This window comes from Sapajus apella, unplaced genomic scaffold (assembly GCF_009761245.1).
Source record: "Sapajus apella isolate SASKATOON/1434 unplaced genomic scaffold, GSC_monkey_1.0 scaffold110, whole genome shotgun sequence".
NCBI lineage: Eukaryota > Metazoa > Chordata > Mammalia > Primates > Cebidae > Sapajus > Sapajus apella.
Genome location: NW_022437050.1, coordinates 5,321,462 through 5,333,366, shown reverse-complemented (window position 1 = coordinate 5,333,366; position 11,905 = coordinate 5,321,462). Strand labels below are relative to the sequence as shown.

The window sequence follows — 11,905 nt, the reverse complement described above, 5'->3', positions numbered from 1 at the left end:
CAGAGTGAGACTCTTGTCTTAAAAAAAAAAAAAAAAAAAAAAAAATCATAGGTTCCTAGCCCCGTTGAATGGGCGGGGTGGGGTGGGGTGTCACATGCCACCTGCCCTTCTAAACTATTAGCAGATGGAGGGGAGAGGTCCTGAAAGAGTCACACTCTCTGTATCCCCATACTGCCGAGTGATGGGGATGGAAATAATTCAGTGGAGAAAGAAACAGGATAATAGAAGCAAAAGAGAATAAGAGGCTTCTGCAGTCTCAGAGCCCAGAACCTCGGGAAGTCATTTAGTCCAGGGACAGCAGAGAGGCTTTAGCTGCTGCAGCAGCCCAGCTCTATTGGAAGTGGCTGCTCCGGCCCTGTGGGAAGAGATGCTGGGATTGAATAGTGATGTCTGCCACAGGCTGAGCTTCGGGAGTCCCCACATGTGTGCTATGCTCAATGTTTGCCATCCCTGCTCTGGCTCCTGCATGCATTTTGCAGAAGTGGAAACTGAGTCTCAGGGACGGAAAGTGCCCAAGGTCACACAACTGCCAGCACCTGTTGGATGTAGCTGGGTGAAATCTGAGCCAAGGCGTGCTAGACAGAGAAAGCATCCTTTCTTCTCACTGTTCTGGCCAGAGTGTTCCCTCTTCCCCAGGAACAGGGAGCTCTGTATGGTTTCCTCATGGGGAGGCACGTCCTAAGGCTGGCATGGCTTGTCTTTCTGCCAGGTACAAGCTTGTGGAGCTTCTCTGCTACATTGTGATGGGCTTCTTCCCTGCCCTGGTCATCCTCTCCATGGTAAGTGTTGGCTGCCCTGCATGGATGGGTCCTTGCAAGGCACCAAGAGTGTCTGAGCTAGACGTAACTGTTGAGATTGTCACAAACTCTCTCCTTTGGCAGACGGGGAAACTGAGGCCTGGCATGACTTGTCTAAAGAGGCAGTAGGGCAGGCACAATGACTCATGCCTGTAATCCAGTCCTTTGGGAGGCTGAGGCGGGAGGATAGCTTGAGTCTAGGAGTTTGAGAGCAGCCTGGGCAACATAGCAAGACCCATCTCTGCCAAAAAAAGAAAAAAGAAAAAAAGAAATAGCCAGATGTGTTGCACACCTGTAGTCTCAGCTACTCTGGAGGCTGAGGCAGGAGAATCGCTTGAACCCAAGAGGCAGAGGTTGCCGTGAGCCAAATCATGCCACTGCATTCCAGCAGGGGCAACAAAAGCAAACCTCTGCCTCAAAAAAAATTTTTTTGTGTGGAGGCAGGGTCTCCTTGTGTTGCCAAGGATGGTCTCGAACTCTTGGCCCTGTGAGGGCTTGGCAGGTTCTTCTTGCTCAGTTCCCTCCTATTCTACGACTGTTTCTCTCTCTCTCTCTCTCTCTCTTTTTTTTGGAGATGGGATCTCACTATGTTGCCCAGGCTGATCTTGATCTCCTGGGATCAAGCCCACGTTGGCCTCCCCAAGTGGTTGGGATTACAGGCGTGAGCCACCGCCCCCCGCAGAGAGTTTCTTTTACTAAGAACAACTCATATTAATAGTACTCACATCTGGGGACTAGGACTACTACTTTTTCTTATCATGTTTTTTTCTCTAAATATTTTTGGCCATGAAGAAAACAATTTTTGTTTTCTCTACTTTTTTTTTTTTTTTGCCATGCCATAACTTTAAACATTTGTGGTAAAATCTTCAGTTCACTGGCACATTCACTGTCATGAAACCATCACCACCATCCATCTCCAGAACTTTTTGCATCTCTGCAAACTATAACTCTGTCCTCATTTTTTTTTTTTTTTTTTTTGAGATGGAGTCTTACTCTGTCACCCAGGCTGGAGTGCAGTGACGTGATCTTGGCTCACTGCAACCTCCACCTCCTGGGTCCCGGTTCAAGCGATTCTCCTCCCTCAGCCTCCCAAGTACCTGGGATTACAGGAGCACACCACCATGCCCAACTAATTTTTTTTTTTTTTTTGAGACGGATTTTCGCTGTTGTTGCCCAGACTGGAGTGCAAAGGCACGATCTCGGCTCACCGCAACCTCCGCTTCCTGGGTTCAAGCAATTCTCCTTCCTCAGCCTCCCGAGTAGCTGGGACTACAGGCACGTGCCACCATGCCCAGCTAATTTTTGTATTTTTAGTAGAGACGAGATTTCACCTTGTTGACCAGGATGGTCTCCATCTCTTGACCTCATGATCCACCCGCCTCGGCCTCCCAAAGTGCTGGGATTATAGGCATGAGCCACCGCGCCCGGCCAATTTTTGTATTTTTAATAGAGACGAGGTTTCACCATGTCGGCTAGGCTGGTCTTGAACTCCTGACCTCAGGTGATCTGCCTGCCTCAGTCTCCCAAAGTGCTGGGATTATAGGTGTGAACCACTTTAACAAAAGCTTTTCTTCCCCCTTGCCCCAGCTCCTGGCAACCACCATTCTGCTTTCTTCCTCTATGAATCTGACAACTCCAGGAACCTCGTATAAGTGGAATCATACAGTATTTGTCCTTTTGTGACTGACTTATTTCATTCAGCCCAAGGTTGCCAAGGTTCACCTATGTTGCAGCATGCATTAGCATTTCTTTCCTTTTTAGGGCTGAATACTATTCCATTGTATGGATTGAGCTCATTTTGTTTGTTCATTCCTTGGTAGACACCTGGGTTGCTTCCACCTTTTGCTGTTGTGTTTACGCTGCTCTGAACATGGGTTTGTAGCATTTGTCAATACCCCGCTTTCAATTCTTTGGGTATATACCCAGATACATTATAGGTTTACCAAAAATAAGCTATAGGGCGGGGGCAGCGGCTCACGCCTGTAATCCCAGCACTTTGAAAGGCCAAGGTGGGTGGATCGCCTGAAATTAGGAGTTTAAAACCAACCTGGCCAACATGGCGAAACCATCTCTACTGAAAATACAAGCCAGGCATGGTGGTGTCATGGGATGTCTGTAGTCCCAGCTACTGGGGAGGCTAAGGCAGGAGGATCGCTTCAGGAGTTGGAGGCTGCAGTGAGCTACACCTGTGCCACTACTCCAGCTGGGGCAACAGACCGAGATCCTGTCTCAAGAAAAAAAAAAAAAACTGGTGAGATTTTAATAGAAATGAAAATGTCTGTCCTCTGAGAACCAGTCTGAGGAGAATTGCTGGTGTATCAGTGTTAAGGCTTCCCAGCTAGGAGTCTGGGCTGGTTTGCCATCTGTGCGTCTTTTGGTTTTGGGGAATGGGGACCAGCTGATGCTTCCAGCCACACTGGCTGCTCTTCTGACCTGTGCCCCACCCTTGTCCTTGCCGACAGCCCAACACCGAGGGCATCTGGGAACTGATGACCGGAGGGGTCTTCTACTGCCTGGGCATGGTCTTCTTCAAGAGTGACGGGAGGATCCCCTTTGCCCACGCCATCTGGCATCTCTTTGTGGCATTTGGTGCTGGTACCCACTACTATGCCATCTGGAGGTACCTCTATCTGCCCAGCACCCTGCAGACCAAGGTGTCCAAATGAGGTGACCCAGACTCCAGAGGTCGTTTGGGCTTTAGGAGCGGAGCACCACAGGAAGCGTTTCTGCGAATGTTAACCCAGAGCATAGCACCAAGGCCTGTCTTCCCTTCATTGGGTAGAGTTGTTGATGGGTCTCAGGTGACTTTTGGTGACAGCCATATCGTCCCTTGAGTCCCCAGCAAGAAAGAAAGCATTTAGCCATTCTTACAGAGAAGAAATTAACCCTGTAATGTGTTTCTGTTTTAGACGAGTATTTCCTAATACAAGCAACATTAACATCTTTAGGAAAGGAAGCAGGCACGCTCCTGGAAAACTGGGGAATGGCGAGCCAATCTGTGTTTCTTAAGGTCCTGAGGAATCTGGCAAGGAGTCCTGTGGGTTGTATATACCTGGTGGCCAGAGCCTCCCTCTCTGCTACCAAAGTCCAGGCTGGGGAATTGTCTCTGGTTCAGGGAAAGGGGACAGCCCAGCTTGTAGATGAGGGATGGTGAATGGCTGTGACCATGGCAGACATCACCAATCAAGTGCAGCACGTGGGTGATGTCAGAATTCTTCCCAGCACACTGTTCCAGGCAGCCAGTACCAATCAATTTGGCACTCACTATGGAACCTCTTTGCCCTTCCTGTCTGGTATGCTGTAAATGGGATCATGGCCAGAGTAACTGAAAATCTCCGTATGGGGATTTGCATGCTTATCTCCTCACCTCCCCCCCCCCCTTTTGGGAAGCTCCTGGAGTAGGCAGTTTGGGGGCAGTAGAGGGAAACTGAGGCACACACCCATGCAGCCCCTGACATTCTGTTCCACCGTAGTTGGTTCTCAGTATAGTTGGGGATGAGGATGCCGTTAGTTGGCCATTTCTTCCCATCTCTCAAAATCCAGAGACATTACAAGAGCCATTCATTCATCATATGGGGTAAATATAATAATATGGGGCACTTGCTCCCTGCTCCATACTTAAGGTTGGTGATGCCAACATTTGGATTCTCTCTTGGTGCCAATCAGTGGCTGGTAGAGGCTACTCAAGTACGCCCCAGAGGGAAGGCACACGGATCTGGGGAGACTGTTCCGGGTCCCCTCAACCTCCAAAGTGCCCAGTAGCCCAACAACAAAGCTTCCGAGTGTCTGTTATTTAGTCCCTGTCAGGGTGGGGCCAGCCTCTCTGTCCATTGCTGCCTGAACGTTTACTGGGGAGGTGAGTAGCAGGCCCAGCTCTGAGACCTGAATTGGAATCTCAGATTCTCTGGATAAAGAATTTGTCTCTGCCAGGCAAGGTGGCTCACGTCTGTAATCACAGGACTTTGGGAGGCTGAGGCGGGCAGATCACGAGGTCAGGAGTTCGAGACCAGCCTTGCCAACATGGTGAAACCCCATCTCTACTAAAAATACAAAAATTAGTTGGGCATAGTGGCGTGCCCCTGTAATTCCAGCTAGTCAGGAGGCTGAGGCAGGAGAATCGCTTGAACCCAGGAGGCGGAGGTTGCAGTGAGCCGAGATTGTGCCACTGCATTCCAGCCTGGGCGACAGAGCGGTGAGACTCTGTCTCAAAAGCAAACAACAATAACAACAAATCTGTCTCAAGTCAGGAGGTCCTCATTCTGTGACTCCCAGCCAGAATGGGGTGGGCACAGACCGGATGCCTTATGCCTATCTCTAGCATATTCCAGGGGGTTCTAGGGCTCCTGCACCTGGAATCCCGTGTATCCAAGCCAGTGTTAAATCATCTCAACACATTCCACAGACCAGATGGCTTCTGAGCTGGGAGATGCTGTGTGAATAGCTTTTGTCTTCCTGCCCATTTGTGTATGTGTGTATGGTACATGTGTGTGCACACGTTTGCCTACACAGTCGCTCCTAATGCCTGGAAGCTGTCTTCGGTAAGCCTGCCCTGTGGAGCTCACCAAATATTTCCCACCAGCTGGGGCCAGGGCTGGAGGTCAATGGGGAAAGTTTTGCAGGGGAGGGCTGGCTGAGGAGAGACTTGCTCCCAAGTGGGGATAGAGATACTGAAAACTTGACCTCTGCCTGGGCCTGGGGCTGGGAGAGGGGGTTCTGTGGGTTCTGGGGTGCTGTTTAGGAGACCTCCCAAAGCATGGCACCATGCCAGGCCAAGATAAAAATCCTGTCATCAAGATGCTGATGGAGGCCAAAGCACCTTCCTGGGACCAGTGACGTGGGACTCCTCCCTCCCTCCCTCTCTCCCTTCCTCCCTCCCTTCCTTCCATCTTTCCTCTTCCTCCTTTTCCTCCTCTTCCTCCTCCACTTCTTCTCCTTCTCCTTCTTCTTCTTTTTCTCCTTCTCCTTCTTCTTTAATTCTCCTTCTTCATCTTCTTCCCCCTTTCTTCCCCTTCTCCTCTTTCTTCTTCTAAGAAACTTTGACTTATTTCCCTATCTGGATGACTTGGGACTTCTTTAGTGACTCCATAGCCACTGCTGACTCCTCAGCCTGGCACCTGCACTTCCTGCGCCCCCTCCTCCTGGGCATCTGAGCTCGCGTTTTTCCCCAGAACAGCCTGCCCCTTCACGCCCCTGGATCTTTGGAGATGCTGGTCCTGCTGGTGGGAACTCGATGGTTTCTCTTGTCCACCCAACTTACTCCTACTCATCCTTCAAAGTCCAGCTCAGGCATCAGCACTGGGGAACTTCTGGCCTTCCTCTGACTTAGGGGCATCTCCTCTGCTTCCTGCCAGGCTCCACCCTCCTGCATCACAGCTTGGAGCCGTGTTCTTTATCACACAGGTACTTGGATCAGTCCCAGACCTGGGAGCTCCTGGAGGGAGGGACTGTGTCTTGCTGGACTTGGAATTGAATCCAGCGTAACTCTGGCATTGTGAGAGCTTTAGACAGTTTCCTAACCTCTCTAAGCCTCAGTGTTCTCAACTGCTAAATGGGTATAGTAAGGCAGCACTTTGTCGGCTGCTTGAAGATGTAGCAGGATAACAAATGAACAACACCAGCCTGCTCTCCTCATTAGTTCTTTTGGCTTTCCAATAGAAAGTAACCCTGATCCTGAAGATGACATGTTTTCAAGGGTGTTGGCCAAAGGAATGAATCACTAATGGTGGAATTTCCAACCGTAGCTAGTCTGGTGAGAATGTCAAGGGCATTCTGAAGGGCTTTGGCCACATTTCCCCCCCTCACTCCAATTCAGGACATGCTTCCCATGAGCCTTTTCTCTTTCTCAGCATCATTCTGGAAGAGATTTTCCCAGGATTCCATTTCACCCAAGCCCAGACCCTGGATGTCCTCTGGATGCTTTGTAAGGTAGTGCAGGAGAGGAAAAGAAGTTTTCCTAGGCCATTCTCTCCCTTGGGCAAGTCCCTGTCCTGGCAGCTTTCTAGGCTGTGCATGGGATGTGTGACATAGAGAGGGGCGCTGAGCATGGTGGCTCATGCCTGTAAGGCTGAGATGGGTGGATCATCCGAGGTCAGGAGTTCGATACCAGCCTGGTCAACATGAGGAAACCCCATCTCTACTAAGCATGCACAAATTAGCTGAGATCAGGCATGGTGGCTCATGCCTGTAATCCCAGCACTTTGGGAGGCTGAGGCAGATTGATCACCTGAGGTCAGGAGTTCGAGACCAGCCTGGCCAACATGGTGAAACCCTGTCTCTATTAAAAATAGAAAATTAACCCGGTGTGGTGGTGGGCACCTGTAATTTCAACTACTCGAAAGGCTGAGGCAGGAGAATTGATTGAACCTGGGAGGCAGAGCCAAGATCGTGCCACTGCACTCCAGCCTGGGCTACAAGAGCAAAACTCTGTCTCTAAAAAAAGCGGGGGTGCCCACTGGAAATTCACTGGGGCACTGGAAATTCAGACAGCAGCACTCTCTTCCTTTCCATCCCTGGGGACATGATATTACTGGTGACCCGGCAGAGCCGTTATCATGCCTCAGGGAGTCAGCAGCAGGCTGGCGTGTGTGCCATTCTGGGCTTGCTGGCATCTGCTCCTGCGCTCAGTGGGCACTCCCAGGGCAGGATGGGTGATGGCTGGCAGGAGTGGGGCAGGGTCCTGCTCAGTGGACTCACATTTGGGAGGGCAGCTGAATTAGTGGCCCCGGGAAACACACCTCCCACTCCCTGGCTGCGTGCCCAGCTGGGGGGACTTCCCTGTAAGGCCCAAATGGAGCTTGGCTAGGGCTGTCCCCAGGGTTGACAGCCTCCCGGTCAGGGAAGGGTTTGAGTCAGTGTCACAGACCAGAGCTGCCTTTCCCACTGGATTGGAAGCTGAAGGTGTGGTGTGAGCTGCGCTGAGCCTTCTCTGTTCCATCAGCATCAGGCTCCGCTGGGGAGAATCCTGGGATAGCGTTTGAGGGTGGGGAGTGGGAAGCAGAGATGGAAATTGCAAGTGGGCCCAGACGGGAGATCTGGTGACCCAGCCACCAGATCTGGTGACCAAAGCCACCTTGGTAGTGGGTGGGACTGTGCACAGTACACGGTGGGATGACAGCACCAAAGGCTTGCAGAACACTCTTATAGTCCCTGGTTTTCAGTTTCCCAAACTAACTCCTCTCCCTTCCCCTCCCCGCCCCCCCCTCTCCTTTCCTTTCCTTTTTTTGATGGAATCTTGCTCTGTTGCCCAGGCTGGAGTTCAGTGGTGGAATCTTGACTCACTGCAATCTCTGCTTCCTGCGTTCAAGTGATTCTCCTGCCTCAGCCTCTTGAGTAGCTGGAATTACAGACGTGTGCCACCACACCTAGCTAATTTTTGTATTTTTAGTAGAGACGAGATTTCACCATGTTGGCCAGGCTGGTCTTGAACTCCTGACCTCGGATGATCCACCTATCTCAGCCACACAAAGTGCTGAGATTACAGGCATGAGCCACCACACCCTAAATTCTCTTTTCCATGTCAGTTTGCAAAAGCTACAGAGCCTTTTCCTCCACCGATGCTTGAGCTACTGCTACTGGGCTGAGGAAGTGGGAGGTGGGGGCAGCTTGGGCTGCTAAGTGTGCCCATGGGCTTCATGCACTGCAGGGGACGAGAGGGGGCAGGTGGAGCTCAAAGGGTCATGAGATGGGCACTTGTCAAATTTGCCACCGTGTACAGTGTAACCAGATGCTAAAATGCAGGCTCTGGGGACAGCATCTGTAGGATTCAGAAATTGCCAGTGACAATCCCAGCAGCCACTCCCAGTGAGCATGCTGATGTCACAGGCATGGTGTTCAGCAGGTGTGAAGAGAAAGAGCTGGAAGCTGGGGCAAGCAGAGGCTCACCTGTCTGGGTCTCCTCCAGGGTGACAGACTTCCTTGGTGGTTTTATAGATGCTCTTTTCACTGATTCACACAGACTCCCCCATGGAGTATGGATAATTTGCTGATATTAAAAAGCAAAAAGCCAAACCCCAGAAAGGTTTGGCGATTTTCCCAAGGGCACCCAGCTTCTAACCAGCAGAGCAAAGCAATGAAGCCAGGACTGTCTAACACCCAAGCCTCCTGCCCTTGGCCAGACTTGGCTGCTTGCAAGGAAACCCACTGCCTCCAAACGTTTTGCCCAGGGAGGAAAGCTGACCTTAAAAAAAAATAAAGAATCTTTTTTTTTTTTGGCAGGGTGCAGTGGCTCACGCCTGTAATCCCAGCACTTTGGGAGGCCAAGGTGGGAGGATTATTTGAAGGTGGGAGGATTACTTGAAGGTGGGAGTTCGAGATCAGCCTGGCCAACATGGCGAAACCCTGTCTCTACCAAAAATATAAAAAATTAGCTGGGGTTGGTGGCGCATGCCTGTGATTCCAGCTACTCGGGTGGCTGAGGCAGCAGAATTCCTTGAACCTGGGAGGCAGAGGTTGCAGTGAACCAAGATCACGCTACTGCACTCCACCCTGGGCGACAGAGTGAGACTCTATGTCAAAAATGAAAAAATAATAATAATAATAATAATTGTTTTAAAACCTCTGGTGTGTAGCATTGCCAATTTCCATGGTGTAAACACTCATGCCAGGGCCAATTCTGTGCAGCCACAGTGGCATCGCTGAGGATGAAAAGGGATGTATATAATTGACGGTCGCAAATGCTACAAGCCAGGTGCAGGCTGCTGCCGCTCCGCCACCTCCCAATCATACCTCTCACGAAGCTCAGCCAGGGAAGCCAGGTGTAAAGTTGGTGACAACAAACCCAGCCCCAAAGTGTCCCTGTGTGGGGCCAGTTCTGTCACTGAGACGCTCAGAAACTTCATTGCAGGCGTCCAGAGTTTGGTGCCAGGCAGACCTGATCCAAATCCAGCTCTCCATAGACCAGTGTGCAAGACCCTTGGGCCTGTCCCTTATCCTCTCTCTGCCTTAGTTTTCTGATTTATGAAATGGAGATTACCATCCACACGTGCTTTACACACAGGGTTTGAGTTTTTCTGTTTGGTCTTTATTTTTATTTATTTTTTGAGACAGAGTCTCACTCTGTCACCAGGTTGGAGTGCAGTGGCGTGATCTCAGCTCACTGCAATGTCCACCTCCTGGGTTCAAGTGATTCTCCTGCCTCATCTTCCCAAGTAGCTGGGACTACAGGCATGTGCCACCACACCCAGCTAATTTTTATATATATATATATTTTTTTTTTATTTATTTTTTTTTATTTTTTTATTTTTTGGGACGGAGTTTCGCTCTTGTTCCCCAGGCTGGAGTGCAATGGCGCGATCTCGGCTCACTGCAACCTCCGCCTCCTGGGTTCAGGCAATTCTCCTGCCTCAGCCTCCTGAGTAGCTGGGATTACAGGCACGCGCCACCATGCCCAGCTAATTTTTTGCAGTTTTAGTAGAGACGGGGTTTCACCGTGTTGACCAGGATGGTCTTGATCTCTTGACCTCGTGATCCACCCGCCTCGGCCTCCCAAAGTGCTGGGATTACAGGCTTGAGCCACCGCGCCCGGCCAATTTTTATATTTTTAGTAAAGACAGGGTTTCACCATGTTGTCCAGGCTGGTCTCAAACTCCTGACCTCATGATCTGCCCACCTCAGCCTCCCGAAGTGCTGGGATTACAGGCGTGAGCCACCGTGTCCAGCCCTTGTTTGGTTTTTAAGTGCTATTTATTTATTTATTTCTTTACTGAGGCAGATTCTCTGTCACCCAGGCTGGAGTGCAGTGGCGTGATCTCAGCTCACTGCAACCTCTGCCTCCCAGGTTCAAGAGGTCCTCCTGCCTCAGCCTCCCAAGTACCTGGGACTACAGGTGCCCACCACCATGCCTGATTAATTTTTGTATTTTTAGTAGAGATGGGATTTCGCCATGTTGGCCAGGCTGGTCTCAAACTCCTGACCTCAAGTGATCTGCCCACCTCGACCTCCCAGAGTGCTGGGATTACAGATGTGAGCCACCATGCCGGGCCTGTATCCCACTTTTAAAGTATCTTTTCATGTTATTTCAAGCTCTTTGTAAAGCTTATTTAAAAAGTTTACATTGAATGGATGTGCCACAATTTATTTTGCCATTTTTGTAATTCAGGATGTATTTGTATATGTGTATAGATAGTCTGTAATGAGGATATTTTGATATAAAGCCAATCCCTTCATTTTTTTTTTTTTTTTTTTGAGATGAAGTTTTGCTCTGTCCCCTAGCCTGGAGTGCAGTGGCATGATCTCAGCTCACTGCGACCTCCATCTCCCGGGCTCAAGCTATTCTCCTGTCTTAGCCTCCTGAGTAGCTGAAATTACAGGCATGCACCACTATGCCCAGCTAATTTTTTGTATTTCTAGTATAGATGCAGTTTCACCATGTTAGCCAGGATGGTCTCAATCTCCTGACCTTGTCTTCCACCCAACTTGGCCTCCCAAAGTGCTGGGATTACAGGTGTGAGCCACCGCACCATGCCCAACCCTCCATATTTAAGGTATTTTTCCTAGGGCATATTAAGAAATTAGGTATAACTTGCCTTCTGCTGACTGTACCCCCAGCCAGGGCTGCCATTCTGCCTGCTGTCACTGGACTGACCATTCTCCACACTTAGCACTTGTCTGCATTCCTGCGGAGTCTGGACATTCTACTGCCAGAGAGCTGGTTTATCTGGAAGATCTAGAACAGTCAACTCTGGCACCAAGAGCAAGGTGTGGAGGGGAGGAGGCAACAGGAGCCCCGCCCTTGTTCAACTGCTGACCTGGTGGGTGGCAAAATAGGGAATATGGGTTGTGGAGGGGACGCTGCTGGAGGGAGAGCCACGAGGCGTTTATGTGAGGAGGATATCCCGTCCTGTCTCATGTTGCTTCACTGCTAGGGTGGGAGATGAGGAGTCATTGAAGGTATCAGTGTTCTTACATCCTTAGGACACCCTGGAGACCGATTGTTACATATTCAGGCTTTTGAAAGTCATTAAAGGACTGGTAGGGTGAAATTAACCAAGGTGCGAGTATTTACACCATGGCGATTGGCGAATGCTACACATCAGAGCTTTGTGTTTTTGGAGAGCTAATTTGCAGTCACACCATGAGCTGTACCACGTGCACACATCTCTGCACACCAT

General features: G+C 50.2%; 1 protein-coding gene across 4 annotated transcripts in view; it reads left to right on the top strand.

Moving 5' to 3' along the window:
- Positions 1 to 4,797, top strand: part of MMD2 (monocyte to macrophage differentiation associated 2) — a 42,026-nt gene extending 37,229 nt beyond the window's left edge. For 3 of the 4 annotated variants that reach the window (XM_032259599.1, XM_032259600.1, XM_032259602.1), the window contains exons 6-7: positions 710 to 779; positions 3,260 to 4,797. In XM_032259599.1, the coding sequence (XP_032115490.1) occupies positions 710 to 779; positions 3,260 to 3,463 (274 nt within the window). In that variant the 3' untranslated portion in view covers positions 3,464 to 4,797. The remainder of the gene's footprint in view (positions 1 to 709; positions 780 to 3,259) is intronic. The other variant, XR_004263128.1, reaches the window with a different exon arrangement.
- Positions 4,798 to 11,905: the final 7,108 nt, after the last annotated feature.